At 60.5% G+C, this 23,625-nt stretch overlaps 1 protein-coding gene across 1 annotated transcript in view; it reads right to left on the reverse strand.

The window, feature by feature from the left end:
- The window catches only part of LOC119094994 (chromodomain-helicase-DNA-binding protein 1), a gene marked incomplete at its 3' end in the record, with an annotated part of 83,451 nt that extends 60,814 nt beyond the window's left edge, over window positions 1–22,637 (reverse strand). Inside the window, exons 1-14 of the mRNA XM_037217903.1 lie at window positions 22,609–22,637; window positions 22,196–22,314; window positions 21,650–21,850; window positions 16,702–16,874; window positions 15,854–16,026; window positions 14,384–14,558; window positions 13,604–13,845; window positions 12,508–12,789; window positions 11,836–11,920; window positions 10,921–11,116; window positions 10,075–10,423; window positions 9,366–9,590; window positions 8,825–8,974; window positions 2,736–2,871 (exon numbers count right to left, since the gene is read on the reverse strand). Coding sequence (XP_037073798.1) covers window positions 2,736–2,871; window positions 8,825–8,974; window positions 9,366–9,590; window positions 10,075–10,423; window positions 10,921–11,116; window positions 11,836–11,920; window positions 12,508–12,789; window positions 13,604–13,845; window positions 14,384–14,558; window positions 15,854–16,026; window positions 16,702–16,795 — 2,107 coding nt within the window. The remainder of the gene's footprint in view (window positions 1–2,735; window positions 2,872–8,824; window positions 8,975–9,365; window positions 9,591–10,074; window positions 10,424–10,920; window positions 11,117–11,835; window positions 11,921–12,507; window positions 12,790–13,603; window positions 13,846–14,383; window positions 14,559–15,853; window positions 16,027–16,701; window positions 16,875–21,649; window positions 21,851–22,195; window positions 22,315–22,608) is intronic.
- Between the last annotated feature and the right edge of the window lie 988 nt (window positions 22,638–23,625).

Raw genomic sequence — 23,625 nt, forward strand, 5'->3', positions numbered from 1 at the left:
ACTCCAGGCCCACCGGCGCAAACCGGCCCCAAACAAATGCCTCGCAAAAATAATTGCAGTCCCTCGACCTCAGCCCGCCAGCAGCATACCGCACCGAAGCCACTGCACGCCGCCATCACGCAAGGAAGGTCGTTCATCGCAAAAAAGCGGGGCGGGTTCCGCCAGCCGGCGGGCCGGACGCGCGCCGTCCAGGACACGGCGGTCGCCGGCTGCTGCAGCGCGAGACAGTTCTGCCACGGGAGGGGAGACCGCTGCAGCGACCGCTGCAGCAGCCAAGGTCAGATCTCCCTTGTGCCGGAGATGCGCGGCCTTGCGGTCGGCGAAGCGCCCTCCCCTGATCCCGCGCCGTCCTTCACAAAAGAACCGCGCCGATCCTCTCGTGCCGGACATCTGCGGCTCTGCATGAGGTCTGTACTTCGCGCATCGCCTGCACGCCATCGTATCGACGGTTTTAGGCTAATGACCGTCTTGCTTTGTAGCAAAAATGTCAGTGGAATGCGAGCTTAACGTCTTGGTAAATGTTAGAATTCATCGAACCAAGGGAAAACAATGGCACCAGACTTTGCTTCTCCGTGTCCAAGATTGGCTTGAATAATAAAAAACACAATGTTATAATCTTAACGTGCCGAAACGGTGCCCAAAAATGCATGCCAGTATACAGCATGCTGGCATTACAGAACGCAAGACCACTTTGCGAAATAAAAGTTCTTTAAAAGTTCTGAAAGTTCTCCTAAAGCCTGTCCCTTCCCGCGAACACATTTAACTCGATGCTGAGGCGCGTGCGCACAAAACGATTAAGACTTACGCGTCCTTTTGTGGGACAAAACACGGCTTAAAGGAAAGCCCGTTACGACAGCGATGGAACACCCATTTGAGCTCTGTAATTGTCACGCAGATGCCACGGTACAACCGCTTTTCCAAGGACACCGGTGTAATCCCGTGCAGTGCGAAGGCAGCAGCGATTAGCCGAAACAGTCTGCTGTCACCGTCAATCGAGGTCACATAGGCCGTCGCCTGGTGCGCACGGGAGCGAAATGGCACCAGCATTAAGGCATTCCTGTCGTCCGACCACAGCACATTCACTCGGTTGTATTATCCAGCTCACCCGACCGCCCACCCGCCCGCAGAAGCGACCAGCGGCTGCCGTCGCGCCAGGAGAAGAGGGGCCAGTCCCACATGGTCGGCCGTCCCGGACAGCCAACATGGAGGGCTCGAGCTTCTGCGGACGGATCTCGACACGTCCGTCCCTGCCTCCGACCCGGACAGCCGACACACAGGGCCCCAGCTCCACGGACGTCTCCCGACCCGCCCGTCCCTGCCTCCGACCCGGACCGCCGACGCGGAGGACCGGAGCTCCACGGACGTCTCCCGACACGTCCGTTCCCCGCCTCCGTCCCGGACAGCCGACACAGAGGGCCCCCGCTCCACGGACGTCTCGCGGCACGCCTCCGTCCCGGACAGCCGATCCCCGTCCCCGGAAGCGACATGAGCCGTCTACACAGACAGGAGCCGTCGCAAGGTTGCAAGAACACGCCGCAGCCTTGCCGCCAGCGGGCAACAAAGACTTCACAGCTAGGCAGCGGGCATGTCGGCCTTAGCGCGGCGATAGCGGCGGCGGATTCGTTTTGCGACCTTGTTAGCCAGGGGATCAAGAGGTACCGCGCATGACCAGCACCATGTCAAGCTCTCAGTGCACCCCTTCAGGCGTGCAGCCGGCTGTGACTTGGGCCGCCGGCGCCGCCCTTCCTCCGGCCTTCCCCACAGCAGCAACGAGCGGGCGGCCGTCCGGACGGCGCCGGCACGCTCCCGCACCAACTTTCTACAACATAGCCGACCCACTGTCGTGCGGGGCCGCTCGGCGGCGGCGCAGGGCACACCAGCGGCGGCCGAGCGAGTCGGGAAGGGCCCAGCGGGGCGACCGCTGATAGTGCGGCGCCGCGGCACCAGCCGCCGCGTCTGGCGCAGGACAAACCAGTGGAGCTTCAGTCTCACGTGGGTCAGCGTCTCTCCAGACTGTAGTGTTACAGTGTCCCGCCAGCCTCTAGTATCAGTGTCCCACCAGGCTCTAGTGCCAGTGTTCCGCCAGTCCCTAGTGTCACAGCGTCCTTCTAGACCAGTGTCACGACGTCCCTCCACACTCAAGTGTCGCAATGTCTCTCCAGGCTCTAGTGTCACGGTGCGCTTGGTGGCTCTCGTGCGATAGTGTCGCAGACAATGATTTGTGTTGGGATGCTGAGTGAGAAGCCCATTGTGAGCATGGACCACTGGGTTGGAAATGACGTAACCCTGCAAGGGCTGCTTTTCGTAGAAGTGCTTTCTTCCGAACAAGCTTTGGCGTCGGGAACATGACACCTGGATGACAGCATAAGATGACAACAGCTTACATCGTTGGAGGAATGTCGGTAGACTAGTTTTTTTAGGCCTGTACTGTAGGCCCTTTTGAGTTGTGCAACTACAACTTTGTAACTACAAAGTTGTAGTTACACAACTTTGAAACACTGACACGCTACTGAGAGAGCAAAACATCGTAACGGCTCAAGAGTTCCCCAAAATTATTGATTTTGAGAAGATGACGTCCGGAGGCGACGAGGCGACATCTGGACGGCGGCAGCGCCGAATGCAGCAGGCGTGTGCACGCTGTCACCGGCCGGCCAGGTGCCATGCCCTGACGCGTGCTCTGTGCGGGCCCGCTCGTGTGCACGCGCCGTGTGGAGGACGGGCCCAGCGGGACTGACCTCCTTTCTTGAGGACGGTGCGGCCCGTGGAGTCCATGGACTGGATGACCAGGTGGTCCAGCACCATCTTCCGCTTGGCCCGCTCGATGATATCCTCCTCGATGCTCTGCATCGTCACCAGACGGTAGATGTTCACCTGCGGCGATAATACGCGCCAGTGAGAGCGACGCATAGAACTGCGGCAGACGCAGGCGCACAAACATAACGACAGGCATTTCACGGGGCAAGCCGATTCAGCCTACACTGCTCGCACAGAACCGTAAAGCTCGCATAGTTCTCATGCGCGAAAGGACGCCGATATGCAGATGGCACCACCGTGGGAAGATCGGCGAGCATTCATAAGCCCGGCGGGCGGCGACAGGCGGCGATCAGTACAGCGCAGACGCCGGCCGTCGGTGATCCAGCGAAGTGGCCCGAGTAGCTGGCGCGCTCGTCAAGCCGCCTCGCTGATCCGCACGATGGAGAGACGGAAATCCCGTGATCCGCGCATCGGAGCTACGATCTGCTCCAGGCGGCGCCGAGACGGCCGCTCGGTGCAGAGCAGTTGGCGTCGGTGGCGGCCGCTGCGGCGGATCGCTGTCAGGTCGAGGCCAATCCCGTCAGCACGCGCGGCCCTCGCCGGACAGCGAGCCCCACATAGCCGCCGTGGTCGCCGCGTTCCGACCGCTACCGACGCCGCAGCGGCGGCTTAGTCCTCCAGCCCCGCCGGCCTGGCGCGGGGCTGCCGCGTCCCCCTCCCGATACGCCATCCACGATCGGGGCGACCGGCGGGGTCCAGAACGGCCGGGACGCCCAGCGGGGCCCAGAACGGCCGGGACGCCCGGCAGGGTCCAGAACGGCTGGGACGCTCGGCGGGGTCCAGAACGGTCGGGACATCCGGCAGGGTCCAGAAAGGTCGGGACGCCCCGGGGGGGGGGGGGGGGCAGAACGGCCGGGACGACCGGCGGGGTCCAGAACGGCCGGGGCGCCCGGGGGTCCAGAACGGTCGGGACACCCCGCGGAGTCCAGAACGGCCGGAGCACCAGGCGGAGTCCAGAACGGCCGGGACGGCCGGGGGGGCTCAGAACGGTCGGGACACCCGGGAGGCCCAGAACGGTCGGAACGCCCGGGAGGTCCAGAACGGCCTGGACGCCCGGGGGTCCAGAACGGTCGGGACCCCCGGCGAGTCCAGAACGGTCGGGACACCCGGCGGAGTTCAGAACGGTCAGGACAACCGGAGGAGTCCAGAACGGTCGAGACGCCCGGCGGGGTCCAGAACGGCCGGGACGCCCGGCGGGCTCCTGAACGAGCGCTCACAAAGCTGGTCAGGCCGGCGGCGCCGCGCGACAGGGCTGGGGACGCTGTCGTAGAGTCGCGGCGGCTCAGAACAAACCGGTGCCGCTGGTTTGTGCGGGGAATGCTGGAGACGGCGCGCCGCATGACGCCGCGCTGGTCCTCCGTGACTCAGCGCCCAGCTCTGCGCCAGGTGTCCGAATGGCACGCGATTATCCGGTAAAACGCCCCAGACAGTGGCAATCCGTGCCATGCGGCGCGGCTTTTTTAGGAAGGGGGAGGAAATCCCGTCACGCGATATGTTCACACCCGTAGGTGCAGTTTATGAGACGCCGAAAAAGGGCGTCAATGTCCTGTGAGCGCACCGTTATGAGCGGGCTAGCAGGTCGGACGATTTTTAAGACGGCTCCGGGACAGTTAGGACCAGTTTACCCGCGTCATATCGATCTTGGACAGCTTACACATGTAGCTGTGTCTGCTTATCAAATATCTTTCGCCTTAGACATCAAACCGCAACCATTTTCGACATTCCTCGGTTGCATCTGCAAACTGACGAATGGGCGCCCAACAATCACGAGGCTTCCCAAGCCACAATGAAATGGCGTCAGCTTCCGACAAAGAGTTCTGCCTCTTTGACGCCACAGCACCAAATGAGGAAGACCGGCTCCCATGCTCACGGGTGACGGTACCGCATCACCACGCCAAAATGACATGAGCACTCGATACCGGTCTCCTTCATGACACTCCCTCACGGAGACAAGGCCAGACGGAGTTTTTCGTTGATGACAAAGCGAGACCAATCAAAAACTCAGCGGGATTGGTGAGACTGCCCGCCACAGAGCTGCTGCAGCCCCGCATGTGTTGCGTCCTTCGCTGCGCCGGGCGCTCTCCGATCTCTGGCTTCTGGACGTGGCGAGGCGACGCCGTCGCCACGCCGACCTCGTAGAAGCGGCGGCCGTCCTTGCGCGCGCCGAGGAGCACAGCAGCAGACATCTCACCGACGCCCGCGGCGGCGCGGCGAGATGCGCGTGACCGACAGGGAGGGCCGACTCTGATCAGCTGACTCTCTGATCCCGTGATGTCGATGACACACGTCATCAAAGGGGAGTGCGGACTCTGATCAGATGACTCTCCGATCGCGTGATGGCGGACGCGTCACCTTCAGGGGGGGGGGGGGGCGGGGGGCGACTCTGATCAACTGCCTCCCCGATCGCGTGACGTCGGCGGACACGCATCACCAGCAGGGAGCGCAGACCCCAATCAGCTGATTCCGACCCGCCAGCGTGACTCAGTGGACCCTGCTCCAGCTCAGGACACCGGTCCCGGACGTAACGCCAGGCTGGAGATGACCAGATAGAAGGCGCTGGCAGCCAACCGGCACGACCGGCGCTTAATTTCTCCTGGTGTTAGGCACGTGCACAGCGCGACAGCTGTATTATTTACCATCAGGGCTTGATTTACACGGCTGCCATTGTTTTCATTAAAGAACTCCATCAGTTGCCTGCTGCAAATGATGCAATCTAGCAGCAAGAAAACGGACGCAAAATGACCTCCGCGGTTGGCGCGCTCAAAACCTCGCATTGTCACCACAGCTAGAAGAAAAAATGCGGCCCGTTTTGACAGCGCATTACGGGGCGTGAGGCTGAAAAACGTGACGTCGGTCACTGCACCTCCGATGTGGTCACCGCGCGCCGGAAGGGGCCGCTCCCTGGCGCAGCGACAGCGGACCCGCACCGCCGGACGTCTGGTGACGCCTGGTGGCGTGGCCGGTAGGTGACTCAGGTCCCGGTCCCCATGTCACCGGCCCCGGACGCCTGTGGCGCCGTAACCAGCCGGTGACCCAAGCCCTGGTCCTCGCGTCGCCGTAACCCAATACGTCTGGCGGCACCGGGACAGACAGAGACTCAGACCCCGGTCCTCATGTCACCGGTCCGCTGGACCTCTGCGGCGGCGCCGGGACCGGCAGGTACCTTAGACCGCGGTCCTCATGTCACCGGTCCGCTGGACCTCTGTGGCGGTACCGGGACCGGCTAATACCCTAGACCCCGGCCCTCTCGTCACCGGTACGCCGGACCTCTGTGGCGGTACCGGGACCAGCTAGTACCCTAGACCCCGGCCCTCTCGTCACCGGTCCGCCGGACCTCTGTGGCGGTACCGGGACCGGCTAGTACCCTAGACCCCGGTCCTCTCGTCACCGGTCCGCCGGACCTCTGTGGCAGTACCGGGACCGGCTAGTACCCTAGACCCCGGTCCTCATGTCACCGGTCCGCTGGATCTCTGTGGCGGTACCGGGACCGGCTAGTACCCTAGACCCCGGTCCTCTCGTCACCGGTCCGCCGGACCTCTGTGGCGGTACCGGGACCGGCTAGTACCCTAGACCCCGGTTCTTACGTCACCGGTCCGCCGGACCTCTGTGGTGGCGCCGGACCCGCCGTGCACCGGTCCTCATGACACCGCAATGCCCTTCAGTTTGGGTCAGCTGGCCACAATCCGGGCACATAACTGCGATGTGGATGGGCGGCTGAAGGCAGTGAAAGCAGTCGGTTTTGCGGCTCGGTTTGTTTTCGGGATTGGGGATCAACCGGTTTGTGCGCCTCAGTGCCGGCGCGTCGCGGAACAGTATCGAGAAGGCCCAGTTTTGCGGATGAACATCAAAATAGCTTCCGCGCGTCTTACGACTTCGACTTTGCGCACGTTCCGTGCAGTCAACGAACCATCAAACGCAGCATGCGATGCAGACACGTGCATCGCCGTCTGTACAATGTCTAACGTTTGCTAACATTATCAACACAATGCTGGTAGGCGGTCGTACTTATTTCTTAAGACTAGCCGGTATCGCATCATGCACTTATGCCTACATCTACGTATCCGATAACTCCATGCGATTTGGATACCATTTTCGAATCATCACATCATCTTAGATATTCAGGTAGCCACGTCACCTCCGGGAACTATGCGCTTTAACTGGGATGTCGAATAATGTCTTTTAATTCCATACCCAAGGGCAATGTGAAGTCGTCAGCACCTGTCCGGGTACCCATTGGTAATGCAATTGGCATGCGCTTATTGCACTTATCTAAAGCAAGTGCTTAACATCCAAAACCACTCCGAAAACAACCTAAGGCCAAAAGCTGACGAGATGTGCATGGCGCAACCAACTTCTACACACGAAGGTGAAGAGCTTGCAAATGAGAGAAGAGACTGCGAATTAGCTAATAACCCGGCGGCAGCATGGCCCAGGCGCATGGCCCATGGCCCACACTTCGAAACGCGCCGAACCATCCCAACGGCAGCCCGCCAGAGTTCCACCGGCTTGGACCAGCGCCTCGCGAGGCACGCCGCGCTGCCCGGGACCGTCACCACCACCTCCGCCTCCGATCAGCAGCGGGCATCTCGTCGGCGGAGGACCCGGGCATGCCTCCGCCTCCCGACACCTCCGGGATCGCGCGAGGTCGCACCGCGTCGCGGCGACGACGCGTCCCCGTCGCCAAATTCGGGCCGAGCCCCGACCGGATCAATTATTCCCGGGTCGGGCCGGGGCGTCCTTGAGCAGCGCGGCTGCAGTGGCGCAGCACCAGGAGCCGACAGGACGGAGCGGCGCCGCCGCCGCCGGCGGAATGGTGACAAGCGGGGTCTCGCGGATAGCTGGCGGGCCGGCGGGCTCTCAGGACGGCGCTCAGGCCTCGGACGGCCGGCCGCAGAGGAGAGGCCGCATTGTTCCCACCGTCGCGAGCGGCAGGCACAGCGCGAGGACTCGACGCTGCTGGGTCCCGCGCAGACCCCAACACCGACTCACTTAGCCGGCTCGAGGCCTTCTGCGCAACACGAAAACGGTTTATCGTCAGAATTCCACATCAACATTGCAAAATGCCGCGGCATCGGAGGCTCATCTGGGCCCGAAGCCAAGTGTTTAGATGCTGGTCGAGATGCATTTGAAATAGCAGGAATGTTGTCTCGATATACCCTTGGCCCCGTTGGAGTGGGAGAGCGGGCGACCCCGACGTGAGGCTTATAGGCGCGTATTACTCCCGCTAATTGCCCGCAGACGCCGCACACTCCCTGAGCTTGTGCTTCAGTTGCTTCATCAAGCATGCATATCCCCAATATGCACTGATTGTGATCGATAAACCGGTCTCTAACGACAACGGTCCTCTGATTCAAGTAAAACTGTCATGCGACCATCACAAAAATGCATCAGCCGGGTGAAAACTGAACTCCGAGCTGGCACCGGCGCCCGCCGCATTCCGTCAGATCGGACAGCACCGTCAGCTGTCAGGCCAGCGTCGGCTGCTGATCGCCTTCAGCTTATCGCGGCGCTCGGCCGAGGCGCCAGCTTCCGACGCGATCACATTGGGCTCAGGGCCGCCGGAGCGTGTCCGATCGGGGGCGAGGCGGCCGACGGCGCCGCTCCGGCCGAGCCCTGACACGACGGCTCCGGCTACGTCCGCGACGGCGCGACAGGTACAAGAGGGTGCCGGGTGCGTCCTCGGGCAAGTTACAGAAGCTGGGTACGGCCGCGCCCTGAGACACGCCGCTACACGGTCCGGCTGCGACTGTACAAGATGAATTGAAAATAGACGTCGCAGTGACTGCAAACAAGAACTGAAAACTACGTAACTTTAGGCACGAACTCGGAGCCATACATAGCTTCAGACGTCTAGACGACAACTCAAATACAGCCCTACCACAACCTCGCGTCTTCATCTCAGCACGCTCCACTGGCATCCTCACCCCCGCCTCAACACAGGGGTCCGACCGTGCCCAGACAGCTGCCCGCAGAGGGATTCGACCGCACCGTCCACCGGGTCGCCTCTCACCTGGTTCTTCTGGCCGATCCTGTGGGCGCGCGACTGCGCCTGCAGGTCGTTCTGCGGGTTCCAGTCGCTGTCGTAGATGATGACCGTGTCAGCCGTGGCCAAGTTGATGCCCAGGCCGCCGGCGCGAGTCGACAGCAGGAAACAGAAGTCCTGCCGAAGCCATGGCAGCGTCAGCGCGCTGCGGCGTCTACAGGCACCATCGGCATCAGGCCGTGACACCATGCCTTTAAAATTATCTCACAAATGATAGCAAATAATACAGTTTTCAAGGTGACATGTGCCAACCATACTGAGAGCCATTTAACTGCAGTGCTTCTTACGCAGTTTCATTTCAAGTGTGTGCTTCATAAAGACATCAGGTCAACAAAGGACGACACCCATTAAGCATGACGGCCGCCTGACCTATTTAAAACCACATCGATGGCAATCACTGGCCAGGAGACCCCGAAATCCGACCACCCGCTGTCAGCACCGTTAACCGCTAGTCACAACAACGTCCGCTAGATGGCGGCAGACGGGCGCGCCGCCGCCTCGGCCGCACCTGCGAGCCCTCGGCGTTGAAGTGGTCCAGAGCCTGCCGGCGCAGGTCACCGCGCATGCCGCCGTCCAGCCGCTGGAACGGGAAGTGGCGCAACTGCATGTAGTCGGCCAGCACGTCCAGCATGCGCACCATCTGCGAGAACACCAGCACGCGGTGGCCGCGCTCGCGTAGCCGCACCAGCAGCTTGTCCAGCAGCATCAGCTTGCCGCTGCCGCGCAGCAGGTTCTGCAACGGCGGAAGGCGGGGGGCGTCAGGTGAGCGTAGGGTGGGCGGGGTGGACACATTACGATCGGGTGACACGCGCCCAGATCCAACGGCTCACACTTTTTCCCATAATGAAGCATTTTCCAGTTTGAAGAAAAAATCAGGGGCAAACCGTGCCATGTGCCATTCGTGAGCGTAATGCTTGGGCATCGACGGAACTGACTCCCTCTTACGAAGAGAGCAGTGCGGGGGCATGCGGATGCCACCACATTCTTGTGCTGAAGACAATGGCGGAGATAAGCGACGTAATCGCACAGTCAAGGCAGCAGCACACGAGGCAAAAACGGCCCTAACTACAGCCTCATAAGCCTGACGGATTGAAGCCAGCAGCCGAGTACATTAGCGTCAGTGCGTTAATCAGTTTGACAATGGCGTAAGCTACTGCCGGAATAAGCAGCAATGATCACCACAGTCGGCCCCGTCCCCGGCCCTCCTCGGTCCGCACCTGAAGGGCCTCGGAGCTGCCCAGCCGTACGTCCGGGTCGGGCGGCTTGGTGAGGTAGCCGTGGTTGCAGCACTTCTTCAGCTCCATGATGACGTTGATGAGCGACGGCGCGGCCGCCTTTAGGCCTCGCTTCAGCATGGTGTAGTTGCGCGTCAGGATCCACTTGTAGAACTGCCGCTGCTGGGACGTCATGCCCACGCGCAGGATCTGCTCCACCTTGGCCGGCAGCGACTTCTCCACGTCCTTCTTGACGCGGCGCAGGAGGAACGGCTCCAGCAGCTTGTGCAGGCGCGCGTACGCCTTGCTGCCCTGGTCCATGTCCACCTCGAAGCTCTCCCAGCGGTCGAACCTACCGCCAACACATTGCTTAGCGCGCTACAGGTCGGCGCCGCGTGGTTCAGTGTTTGGCCGCCAGGGGTTTGCAGCCCAATACACGTCCGCTGTGGATGGCGTACCCCGCGCGAGGCGGCAGCGTGCTTTGAGCGGGATCTGCACCCTGGGTCCTTGATGGCATCGGGCCGCCTCAACCCATCCCATCCATAGACAAGAACCGAACCAGCCCAGGGCTCGGCGGAGGGGTTACTGCATCATGATTAATATAATAGATGATAATACGATAATGCACATACTATATGACATGATTATAATGCACTATTATGAATTACTGCATTGCAAGTGTGCTGTTGTATCACTTAACCAAACCTGACACAACGGCTAGCCTCGCTTAACCGACCTTACATTTGAGACTATGCACTAACCCGTCAACAGGGAACGCTCCCTAGCCGGTCCTCCCGCTCATGCCTCCACCCCGATCCCAGCCAGCCCCAGCCCTGCCTCAGCCCGCACCTCTGCGGCATGATGAAGTGCAGCAGGCTCCACAGCTCCTTCAGGCTGTTCTGCAGCGGCGTGCCCGTGATGAGCAGCCGGAAGTTGGTGTTGAACTCGAACAGCGTCTTGTACAGCAGCGACTCCTCGTTCTTGAGCCGGTGCGCCTCGTCCACCAGCAGCGCCGCCCAGCTGATCGCGCCCAGAAACGACTTGTCTGAGGACGGCAGGCCAGAGGTCACAGGTCACAGGTCACAGGCCGTCACACTGGGATGTGCTATGAGGCGGGGTGAATCCCCAGGGCTGTCCGATGCCCGCCCATTTGTCCGATGCACCAGCCGATGTGAATGTGCTGAGTGTAGGGAGTTGCCACTCACACAGCTAGTTCTTACTCTGCGTTTGGCCAACTGCACAGATGCAGTTCTGGAGCTGTGAATAAATTGTACATATTTACACTGCATAAGTGCGAATGAAAAGTAATCAACGACAGTCGGGGAGCCAAATGGTATGAATGGTAGGGTTGTGGATACTGGGACTCCTCAAGCAAACACGGCCAGTCTGAAGTCCGCTTTAAGGCAAGGGACGAACCGCCGAACAAAACATCGCATTCAGCGACGTCGACGACGGGCGAGGACGCAACACGGCAAAGCATGCTTCCACGTGCCGTGGGGGGTCAGTAAGATCGACGGCATACCATAGACAAGTGGCACAGAGGGTTAGGAAGCAGCGAGGTCATCGAGCAGCGGCCTCACCGGCTCCCTAGATGACTCGAGACACTGGTGGGTCCTCTAGCACAGCTGCAGGCCTCTGTCGGGACGCTATCGGGACCCAGGCCGCAGATGGGACGCTAAAATACAACCTCACCCGGTCAGGCATGACCCCCGCCGGCCGGCACGAGGCGCTGCGATAGTCCGCAGCGCATGCCCGCGTTCTGACCTTTGAGCAGGATCTCGTACGACGTCAGCAGAACGTTGAACTTGAGTCGCTTGTTGCCGGGAAAGCACCACTCATACGTACGAATCTGCAGTGAATAAAACCGAGTTAGAAGCAGCCGGTCGGCAGGCACCACTCATCACAACACGGACCACCAGTCGGCCGAACGGGCCTCGGAAATCTACAACGGAGGTGGGCTTCTCGCTGCGATGGCAGGCACCCTCCGAACACACCAAAAGCTGTCTGAACTCCCGGTCACATGTTTCATCAAAACACAAAACTAGGTACGAAAGGGAACCACGACACATCGGCAGAGTGCGAGCGCAACAATGCGACATGCCCCGAACAGTGGCGGCCAGCGTAAGCCATACAGCCGGCTGCAGTGTACATGTTATCGGTAGTTCGCCCCTTGTGCGGCGCCGAACACTCTACGAGCGTGGCTCTGCTGACCGCTCCGTTGGGGAGAACTCCCCGCTCCCATTATCTTGGCCCGCCCCCTCGCTTTGTCTGGCCTCGCCTCTCGCCTCTCCTCGGTCTCGACCTCCACCTCGACCTCGACCTCGACCTCGACCTCGCCCTCGCCCTCGCCCTCGCCCTCGCCCTCGCCCTCGCCCTCGCCCTTGCCGTCCCGTCCCGTCCCGTCTTGCCTCGTCCCGTCCCGTCCCGCGGACTGACCTTCTCCCTGGACGAGACGTCGCCCAGGTAGGTGACCACGTTCATCTGCGGCGCCCACTTGGCCAGCTCGCGTTGCCACGCCGGCAGCGTGGAGAGCGGTACCACCACCAGGTACGGCCCGAACAGGGCATGCTGCTGGAACAGGTAGTACAGGAAGCAGGTGGTTTGGATCGTCTTGCCCAGGCCCATCTCGTCGGCCAGGATCACCGAGTTCTCGCGGCACCACGAGTGCACCATCCAGTTGATGCCGTCCAGCTGGTAGTCGCGCAGCTCCAGGTCGCCCTGCGGGAACGCGACGCAGTCTCAGTGTGCGTGGGCGACAACAGATCGCTGGCGCGCGGGCTGCTTTTACTTAAGACACAAAAACGAACGCGTCGTTACTTTTTCCCGTTAAGTAAACTTTTCTCTAAGACCAAAATAAAGTTAAGAAATGATGACAAATTCAATGAATTATATGAGATGAATTCGTTCCAGAGTGGCGAGAGGAAGCAAACATTTTCCGCCAGCTTCAGCTCAACTGAACCAAACATTTGTAAGACACACGGTCGCACATGAATTTCACATATGCCACCCTTCGCATAGCGATTTCATGCACGTATTGACCACAGACACGCTGGACATCCCCAGCTGGATACGACGCATGACACAAACTGTCACGTTGTTCGACCTACTGTCAGCCCAGAGCGCCCCAAGCCCCCCACTTGTGGCGTGATGCGTGTCTAAGTCAGTGCGGACTGACTTCGCCTTCAGCCCTCAGGGCGTGGACGAGAGCCTGCATCTCCGAGTAGCATTGCTCCGCATCCAAGTGAAAAGGCCGATGTTTGATTTACATCCACTGCTATTGGCAGCCTTAGTGCTCAGCCCTCCCTCAGCCGGATGATGGCACAAGCCATCCCATCGCTCCCGTACAAACCCAGGCAGCGCAACGGTGTTTTACAAAAAAACGATGACGGCGTGGCTAGGCAGCAGCAGTGACTGCCTCGGCTGTCCCCGGCTAGGTAGCCACCGACTCGCCAACACCCCTATCCCCTGCAGCCAAGCAAGCGCTCCCATCCCACCATAGCTCCACTCCGTCGCCCCTCCCCTCGTCACATACCGAGAGGCCGCCGAAGAAGTCCGGCTGCCGGCTGAAGGAGACGAACTTGGGCCGGCGGCGCAGCACCTGGTTCAGCTTGGTCGGCGTCTTGCGCGACTGCTCGCGCGCCACGAACTCGTCGATGCGGTACTCGAACTTCTTGGCGATTAGCGTGCCGTCCTCCCAGGTACACTCCGAGTACGGCAGGTTCTGCCACTTGACCAGGTAGTCAGGGTACTCGTGGCCCGGCTTCGGTGACTCGGCTGCGGGCGGCAGGAGCGGGACGTCACTGACCTTCACGTGATCGGTAACGCAGCGATGGCGGCGACGACGCCAACTCATGACGACGCTCACAAGCGTGAAAAAAATCATCAAACCGCCAATGAAACCACCAACGTCACGATATCAAAAGCAAAACATCGTCATATGGTAAAGTTGCATCGAGCAAATTGAAAGTAAGGGATCTCGGGACACGCTTATGTCAAACTTGTTTATACTGATCTTTACCCTGAGTGTCAACCGGCCTTGGCGGGTGCCTCGCCTGCCGCACAGACGCCTCTCGGCGCCGAAGAAGCGGGCTCCCTGAACAAATACGGTACACCATATCTACCGCCACTGCACTTCTGCAGCACTACGCAAGAGCCTGACGCGTTCTCAGAGCCGCCGACCCGCGCAGCGCGCTCTGAGCGACACATCGCAGCACGCGCGGTTTCCCTAAACTCAGTCCGCTACGCGCCGCCTTCTCAGCGACGGCTGGCCTCAGCTGGACCTATGGCCGGCGGCGGACGCCGGGCCACTCACCTATGATGCGGTCCACTCCCAGGTAGCTGGTGACGAGGTCCTCCTGCAGCTCGTTCTGGCAGATGAAGTACTCGGCATCCTCAGGTCCGCACGTGTCCAGGTACTGGCGCACCTCGTCGCACCGCTTACGGTAGTTGTCGATCTTCTTGAGCCCCTTCACCTGCAACCCGTAGTACTGCAGGCGGACCGAGCGGCGCCGCAGCACGGCCAGCACAGCGTGAGTGGCGACATCCAGCGGCGCGCCGCGCAAACACAGCCGACGGCGGCGCCCACAGGTGACGCGCGCGCCCCGGTTAGCCTGGTGCACCGTTAGCAGCGACTCACCGGTGCCAGACGGAAGCGACACGCTCGGGGCTCGCGCAGAGCGGTGCGGCGGTCAGAGGCGGTTAGACGCAAGGCCAAGAGCGAGGCGCGAGCGGCGCCCGCGCAGCCGGAGAGCGCCCCGCCCGGCGCCGTGCCAGAACCATCACTCCCCGGCGGCCCGCACAGCACAGCACAGCACCCGGCTCCAGACCGACGCGCAGCGGCAGCCGCGGCCAGGCCGGGTGCCAGTGCAGCCCAGACCAGACCCGGCTCAGGTCGGACCCCGCTCATGCGCCCGAGCACGCGGCAGGCAGTCCCCATGCCGGCGGAAGCGGTCGGACAAGTGGTGAGGACGTGGTGAGGAACCTCGTAACCAATAAGCCACGTGGTCAGGCCCGTGGAGACAAGCCCCGGGGTTTGCTAGAGGCGACACCACCCGGTGTCTTGCAAGCATCGCAGCATACGGCACGTGCAGCGGGTGTGAGAGGTGGTGAGAACGCCCCCGGGCACTCTACAGATGCACCACAACCCAGACAAAACCTGGCCCACTGCGCATGCGCCGTCACTACAATTTGCCGAACTAAACAGCCGCCTTGCCGCCAATGCAGTTCTGCTGGCAGGCCAAACAATTTATTGGTAGTTACTACGTCGTCGACTAGCGGCAGCCTACGGCAGCATTGCCATCGCTTGCTGATATACCTCAGCTGAACAGCCAACCAAAGCGGCGTCGGTTGGATTTTCTGAGGCATGAAATCTACTGAGCCATTAGCACTCTACTAGCCAATCACAAGAGAAGCGCAAGTATACAGAGGCGTTGGCACTCTACCAGCCAATCACAAGCGAGCTTAGATACTGATTATATGTGTGATGTAACGAATACACACTGACAATGCACTTCCGCCACGAACAACTCGGGGAAAACGCCGAGAGGCCCAGGGGCGGCACCTCCAAACAAAATACCTCGTGACTTAAGCCAGGCGCCTAGCTGGCAGGGGACGCCGCAATCCAACACCGATCAGCCACAGAGAAGCTCGCGCCCCAGCGTCATGCACCATCACCCCCCCCCCCCCCCCCCCCGTCCCCCGGCCCCCCGTCCAGCATCGCGGCCCTGCCGGCCAGCTGTGCCGGCCCGGACCCGGCCGGGCGGGTCGCAGGAGCGCCACTTACGCCCTGGGCCTTGAGCGTGTCCTCCGACTCCCAGGTGTTGTGCAGGTGCGACCAGCCCTTCCACTTGAGCAGGTACTGGGTCTCGCGCGCCTGCTCCGGGTCGGCCGGGTCACAGCCGGCGTTCGGGTCGCCGTTCTCCTCCACGGCGTACACGGTGGTGGCCGCGCCCGTCGCTGCCGAGACAGCGGACAGCGTCATGACACCGGCCAAAGCTGGAACTGTGCGGTGCGACAGCGGCCACAGCGCTGTGGGAATGTGCGGTGGCATGCCGACCACAGCGCTGTGGAACTGTGCGATGCGACAGCGGCCACAGCGCTGTGGAACTGTGCGGCGCGACACCGGCCACAGCGCTGTGGAACTATGCTGTGTGACACCGGCCACAGCGCTGTGGATCTGTGCAGCGGCACGCCGACCACAGCGCTGTGGATAAAAACGATGACGATGACAAAGGAAACTAAGACGAAACGACGATAGCACGACGCATCACGTTGATGCGCCATAACCAACCTCCACGGCATGGCTCAAGTGAACTTGAGACGGATTTAGAAGTGTGCTCAGGAGAAGATTATTGCCTCAAAGTTGTGTATGGCCTGCTATGCGTTAAAACTTTTGCTTTAGTTCGGTCACTTTAACAGGATCGAGCCCAGCCATCCTGACTGATCCAACCGGGACCGCCCTCCTCCCCCCCCCCCCCCCCCCCCTCCGCCAGTCAGTCCGTTTTGTGTTTCACGAGCGGTTGCGTTCGAATCCTGCTTGGAAATACACTGGCTAAGCGACGACGTGCACCGCACGTATTTTCCCAAAATATCCCCACTCGTGACCTCCGCTCCGGCCGCGCGCCGACTGACCTCCGACCTTGCCGACACGGTGCTGGAGCACGCGCTCCACTGTCTCGCCGTTTTCAGACTCGGCGGCGGCCAGTGCGGCGGCGTCCACCTCCATCAGGTCGTCCTCGTCGGTGGCCTCTTCCTCCGCCTCCTGGTAGTTGACGCGCGAGCCCGTCCGCCGGCTGATGGACCGGCTGTGGGCGCGTCAGGTCAGGTCAGGTCAGGTCAACTGGCTACACCGTCCGCCCGCTGATGGACCGGCTTTGGGCGCGTCAGGTCAGGTCAGGTCAAGTGGCCACACCGTCCGCCGGCTGATGGACTGGCTGTGGGCGCGTCAGGTCAGGTCAGATCAGGCCAAGTGGCCGCACCGTCCGCCGGCTGATGGACCAGCTGTAGGAGCGTCAGGTCAGGTCAGGTAAGGTCAAGGCTGGTCAAGTGACCACACCGTTCCCTGGCTGACGGACCGGCTGTGGGAGCGTCAGGTCAGGTCACGTTAGGTCAGGTCAGATCACACCAGGTCACATCAAAGCGGAGCAGGTCAGGTGACCACATCGTCCGCTGAATGGCGGGCGGGCTGTGAGGGCATCGCCGGATCGGGTCAGGTCCGGCCAGGCCGGTCAGCCCACTGACGGCCGCTCGTGCGCCCTCGCCCGGACAGCGGCACGTAACAAACGCTGGACGTGCACAGCGAGGTGAGAAGAGCTGTTCACTGCATCCCAGATACGCATGGAGCGTCTGTGTGTGTGGCACGTGTGCAGGGTCGAAGGTACATAACGGCCTCGGGGGCACGTACGCGTCCCCCTACCACATTTATGACATGTGTTAGGATCTGCTTGAATAAATTAAACCATTTTAAAATTCGAGGTAGACACGAAGATTTAGCGGAAACTTTGAGCTGCGCCCTCCACCCACTCCGTAACCCAACCCATTCCTTCGCAAGAGCCTGCGTGCGCCCCCGCGTATGTGTAGGTATGCAAAACTCTTCACGCAGCTTTGAGTAGCTGCAGCCCAAAATGCCGGCGTTGATAACAGTTGGAACAATATCAACTACAACTGAAGGCCGACGCATAGTTCATTTCCGTGTGCTTGCACCGTGTTCTGGGTCACTATCTAAATACATACAACATAGTTGCCCCGATCACTTTTTATCCATCGAATAAAATAAAAAATTAATACATAAAATATAAAAATATAATACCGCAACGTTGTACAGCACTCATGTGTGCCCCTTCCACCCGAATCCCGGAATGTGTTTGCGATCAGGCGATACGCTACGAAAAGCGATTCCATGCCGTCTGAAAACTACATTTTTGAGGCTTACGATTACCTGGTTCTAACTTTCAGTCTAGCATCTGATACAGCGTAGCTAATACGCATTAATAAGCTAATAGGCCCATCGGCTTATTGTCCGCGCCGACCTTGCTAATGCACTGAACGCGAAAAAAACGAAGAAAAACCAGCCATCAACTTGGTCCGCGCCCCGATACACCCGCGTCCAATCACGTGACCACATCGCTAATGACGTCACGGATCGATGGTGCGGCCGGAGTGTGGCGTACGGTACGTAAGAGCTCGACCTCAGTTCGGGGGCGCAGACGCGCTGGACGGCAATCTCCCTGCTACGGACGTGTGCAGGAGCTCAGCCGGCCGGCAATCTCCCTGCTACGGATGCGCGGAGGAGCTCAGCCGGCCGGCAGCGTTCCCGCTACGGACGCGTGCAGGAGCTCAGCCGGCTGGCAGCGTCCCTGCTACGGACGCGTGCAGGAGTTCGCGAACAGGCAGTATTTGATAATAAGAGTATGGTCATGATAAAAACCATATGTTGACCCTCATCTTAACATTTATTCAGATTTTCTTCCCTCAAACACATGACGTGAATCATGAAAAACCCTCGTGTTTCGCCGTGGATGCGGATGGAAACAGCTTGTAGTCTGAATATGAACTGGATCAAAAACACGCCCTACTTCCGTGCAACTACATCCCTACAGAAGATAGCCCTCACTCCTCTTACAGGAATGATCGCCTCGTCAGTACACACAGCTCGCGAGCCACCGCGAGCGTTCATGCGCCGCGCGCGCTGCCAGTCCTTCAACTCCGCAAACGCTCGCGAGCGCTCAGGCGCGGTAGGCGTTGGGAGCCTCCGGCTGCGCTCGTGTGCCGGCTCTGCAACTGTGCAAAGCGCGGTGGCAAAATAGGGCGAGGACGGGGTCAATGGCCCGGCATGGGCCTGGGCCGCTGATTGGTCGCTGCGAGTGCGACGCCGACTCCGTCTGCCACGTTGCATTATCAGACCGCCGGCCTAACTAAACAAAAACACAACGAACTAAAAACGCAAAAATTGACTTTTTTGTTTTTGCGACTAAAAAAATAATGGAGCGTGGATTTGTACATCACGGCGGGCGCCGTCCGGCGCTGGTGCCTGTTCACGACCAATCAGCATGCAGCGTACTGAGTACGCACAACGGACGGATGCCGGCCTACCCAAACAGCGTGGCATGCGGCGCGCTCCTGCACAGACCCCTGGCCGGCCGGAGGCCTGGCTGCAGCGCACTCCTGCACAGGCCCCTGGTCCGCCACAGGACAAGCCAGGCCGCGCGGCCAACGTTGCCCGGTCCGGAGCGCAGAGCGCTGAGCCGCGGCTCAGCCGACTCGACCTTGACGTGACCTTGGCCGGGTCGATGCCAGGCGCGTCGTACCGACCGCCGGGGCTCGGCCGGCCGGCGAGCGGGCGCGGCGGCCGGCACGAACAGACCCGGGAGGCATGAGTTTAGGGAATGAACGACGTTCAAGCACTCAGAGAACGCAGATCAGCCGAGCACAGAGCAGACTTCGGCTCCTGACTTTGAACAAACATGGGCGCAAAATGACTATCGCAGTTGACGCGTCCTAAAACACCACTAAACAACAGCAAACACTTTGAACAAACACACCAAGGCCTCTGAGCGAAAAACGCTCTAGGGCAATGAGCGGAGATAAGTGCTGCCCCAGTCAGGAAAGGTGGCAGCCTGTCGGAGCCGATATTTTACGGGCCCATGTCTTACCATTGCAGAGCAATATGTATGTGCAGACAGGGTTTGGGAAGTATTCCATCCGCTATCAAAGTGGACCGCGATTAGCGACACTGGGCTGCAGCAAGATTTTCTGCGCAATGCACCAGCCTCTCAGTGACGGGGCATGAATTTTCGCTGGGGTATGAATGAGTTCTACAACGTGCGGCTGCCGATTCGTGCATTGTACAGGCAGGAGGAAATACCCGACAGTCCGGCCCCGCTCGGAAAAACCGCAAAACATAAAAGTTACGGCGGCCATGCCCGGCGTAACAGCACCATCACGGCAGCAGTTTCAGCACATGCACGCCATAAATCCGGGAACCCGTGTTTGGCGCACGGCCACCGCCAATTCAAGCGCATAGATAGCGTTGTTAAACGAGTGATAATGTTGCTAAAGGAATGTCGAGCCAAAATACCCCGAAATATGTTTACAGTAAAAGCAACGTCGAAATTCGGCGCATTTCGGCCAGGCCGAGTTTAGCGCGCGCGCCCCAGGTCCAGCACAACGACGTCACGTAAGCGCGCGACGTAGTGGTGCGCTTGTTTGCATACTAGCCACGCGGCGACGTGGGGCGCACCAGATCGGCGTCCGCCGCCATCTTCTGTGCTTCGTTCAGTCTCGAGAATGTTCGCAGGATAAACAAGAGCACACAAGAGCACAAGACCACTCCAGGGCATCTATGTACATCTAGCCACGAGGCCCGACACAAAGCCCTAATTTCGAGACGTTGAATTAATGCGCTATGCTGTCTACGTCGAGGACATGGAGGCCTCACGTGAGAGCTTCTCTCGTGATGGTGGAGCTCACAAGAACTTTTCCGTCACGAAAACTAGCCGTTTCAACAGAACCTACTGGCCTTATACCATCGATTTCTTACTGAGTCATTCCAACGCCGACCATTAAGCATGGATCTATTTCAGGAATGTGGAACCAAAGCGTTTGCACATAGCCTTTGTTTCAGTATTTAGCTATTACCTAAAAATTGAATCACGTCTGTGCCGTAACTCTACCTCTCTCACTGCATGTATGAACCTGATCAGTGTGACATCAGTTTGAGTGATAACTTGACGGAGGGACAGGGTCGCTTCATGACATGAACACACAGGTCCATCTCCTGATATCGCCGAGTTCCACTTGAGCTTCTCAAGCGCATAACATGCGCACGGTATATCCCCATACTGATATATTGCCTAACTGATAATCCCAAAAGCTGTGGATCTGACGGTTTACGTTGATCTCGGTGACATTTTGATGCCCCGCCCGTGCGTTGTCATGACGACCATGATCTCCGACAGCTAATCAGCTTCTAACCTTTTGAGCCGGCTAACTGCGCCTCGTGACCGAACCTTATGCATGCGACTCTACGTGTGCGTGTAAACGACGCGGCAAACCGTTACTGACGCCTCGCGTTCGACATGCATGCGTTCGTGAGAGCTCATCGTTACGCTCTCGAACAACCTGGAAGAAGTGCTGACCAGCCATAGAGCTGAGTGTGGCGGCCCGCCTGACCCAGCGCCAGTGGTAGGCCCACTGACCCCGACAGCAGTGACGACGCTCACGACCTGCTAGCAGTGATGATCCCCGCTGATCTTATGGTGGTGGTACAGACCTGACCTGCCTTCGGTGGGCCAGGTCAGGTCAGGTCATGTCAGGTCAGGACAGGACAGGACAGGACAGGACAGGACAGGACAGGACAGGACAGGACAGGACAGGACGGGTCAGGTCAAAACAGGCCAGGTCATGACTGGTCGTGCCAGCTCAGGTCATGATAGGTCAGAGCAGGTCACTTCAGATCAGGACAGGACAGGTCAGGTCTGATTGACTGACCTACCGGAGTGTGACTCGCCGGCCCGCCGGCGGCACCGGTCCACGGCCCCGTCCAGGCCGACCCCACCCCGACGCTTGTCACCCAGCTGACCTGGCATTGTCGCTGTCGGAGGCGCTCTCGGACGTCTCGGAGAGGTGTCGGCGCCGGCCGGCCGTCTTGGGCCGGGCCGAGCCGCGCTTGGCCGCGGCGGCTGCGGCGGCGGCGGCGGCGCCGGGCCGGCGCGAGGGCCGCGGCCTTTCCGAGCTGTCCGAGTCGGAGCCGGAGTCGGAGCTGCCCCACACCGCTGACGATCTGGCAGGAGCACGGCGGCGTCAGCAAACGCCACACGCCTGGTCACCACGGCTCCCTTCGACCCGTCCCGTACAGCGCGTGTCCGCAAGCTGCCGACATCGTCACGAACACAGCGCACGAGCCGCAGCGTCGTCCGGCTGGCTCTCCGAGTCCAGGACCCCTCCCATCCCAGCCCTGCCGGTATTGCGTCTGACCCCGACCGGCCGTCTCACCGCTGGCGCTCAGTCCTGACATCGCTGCTGGCTTCGTTCTCGCTGCTGAGGGCGGGATCTCCAGCCGCCTGGCCCCTGCTAGCCCCTACCTTCGAGCCCCGTTTCGTCTCCCGCCGCCGGCGGCGTGGCTCACCTCCTGGCATTGGTGCGGGCGGCTCTGCGCGCCTCCTCCTTGGCTGTCAGCCGCTCGGGCTCCTTGCGCTCGCGGCCCGACCGTCGGATGCCGTAGACGTCCGGGTTCTCCTCCCACGCCTGCCGACGGCGCCTCGTCAGGCCACAGGACGGCAGCGCGGAGGAACCAACGCCAAGACATCCCACGCATCATCCACTCACTGACGTCAACTCCACGTCATCTACGTGGAGCGTCAATGAGCCAACGTCAAGCAACAGCTGACGCACGCGACGAGCGGCATGAGGTCGCGGCAGAAACAGCCGACCACAGCAGCGCAGGAGCGTCGCTGACTCCCTCTCCGGAGTCAACGACGCCTGTTCGGACGCCCCTTCTGCCCTGTGGCGGGGGAGGCGGGACGGGGCGGCGAGGCGTACCTCCTTGATCTCGGCCAGCCGGCTGCGGCGTCGAGTGTCGCCGCGCGCCGGGGCGGCCGCCGGCGCCTCATCGCCGCTGCCGCTGCTGGCCTCGCCGGAGTCACTGCGTCGCGCACACAGGGCTCCCGTCACGCAGGCACGGGGCAGGCGGCAGCGCCGAACGGGTCAGAAACGCAACAGACGCCACGGCACAGGGCAGCAGTGAAGGTCGGGTCAGGGCCGTAACACGCCGGTCGATGGAGCAAAGGTCCGTGGAGCGCGCCCCGGGTCAGCAGCGCCAGCTCGATGAACCATCACACAGGTCAGCGGAGCACAGGTCGGGTTGGCGGAGCACATGTCAGGTCAGCAGAGCACAGTGCAGAGGAGCACAAAGCAGGACAATAGATAAATGATCGGCGAAGCACAGAATCAGCGAAGAACAAGTTCCGGCCATGTGCTACACGGGCGTAGCATCGGTTAATAGAGCACATGACCGAGCAACACAAGTCAGTGGGAGCTAGCGGAATGCTTCTTGGTTGTGGACACCGTTTACTGTGCGAAATTACAGCGAACGATAACATTCGTAAAACGCGGAGACGCCATTGACCTTGGAGACAAGATCATGCATGCTCAGGCTCAAGGTCTCGTGTGTAAATACTTGGACTTGGCTCATCTTCGGGTCAACAGGTCACCTGATGGCAGGTGTGGGGAGTGCGGGTACGACCGTGGCACTGACCCGACCCCTTCGAGCCAGCGCTACCGTCCAGGACGGCGCCGTCAGTGCCAGCCGGCTGAGACGACAATGCTACCGCCTGACCCGCTTGCTCCCCGAACTCCTGCCCATCTGACCCTCTGACCCGAAGACGGTCCAAACCCGTCTGTCCCCACCAAGACATCCTACCCTCTCTAGTCTCACAGGTCAGCTGGTCAGCGACGTCTGCGCCTCTGATGCTGCAAGCCTGACCGGTTACTGACAGGCGAGGTCGGGTCACGCCGCCACCAGCGCACGCAGAGCGGCCGCGGGCAGCCAGACATGGT

The sequence above is a fragment of the Pollicipes pollicipes genome, unplaced genomic scaffold (genome assembly GCF_011947565.3).
Source record: "Pollicipes pollicipes isolate AB1234 unplaced genomic scaffold, Ppol_2.1 Scaffold_4219;HRSCAF=4965_pilon_pilon_pilon, whole genome shotgun sequence".
Classification (NCBI taxonomy): domain Eukaryota; kingdom Metazoa; phylum Arthropoda; class Thecostraca; order Pollicipedomorpha; family Pollicipedidae; genus Pollicipes; species Pollicipes pollicipes.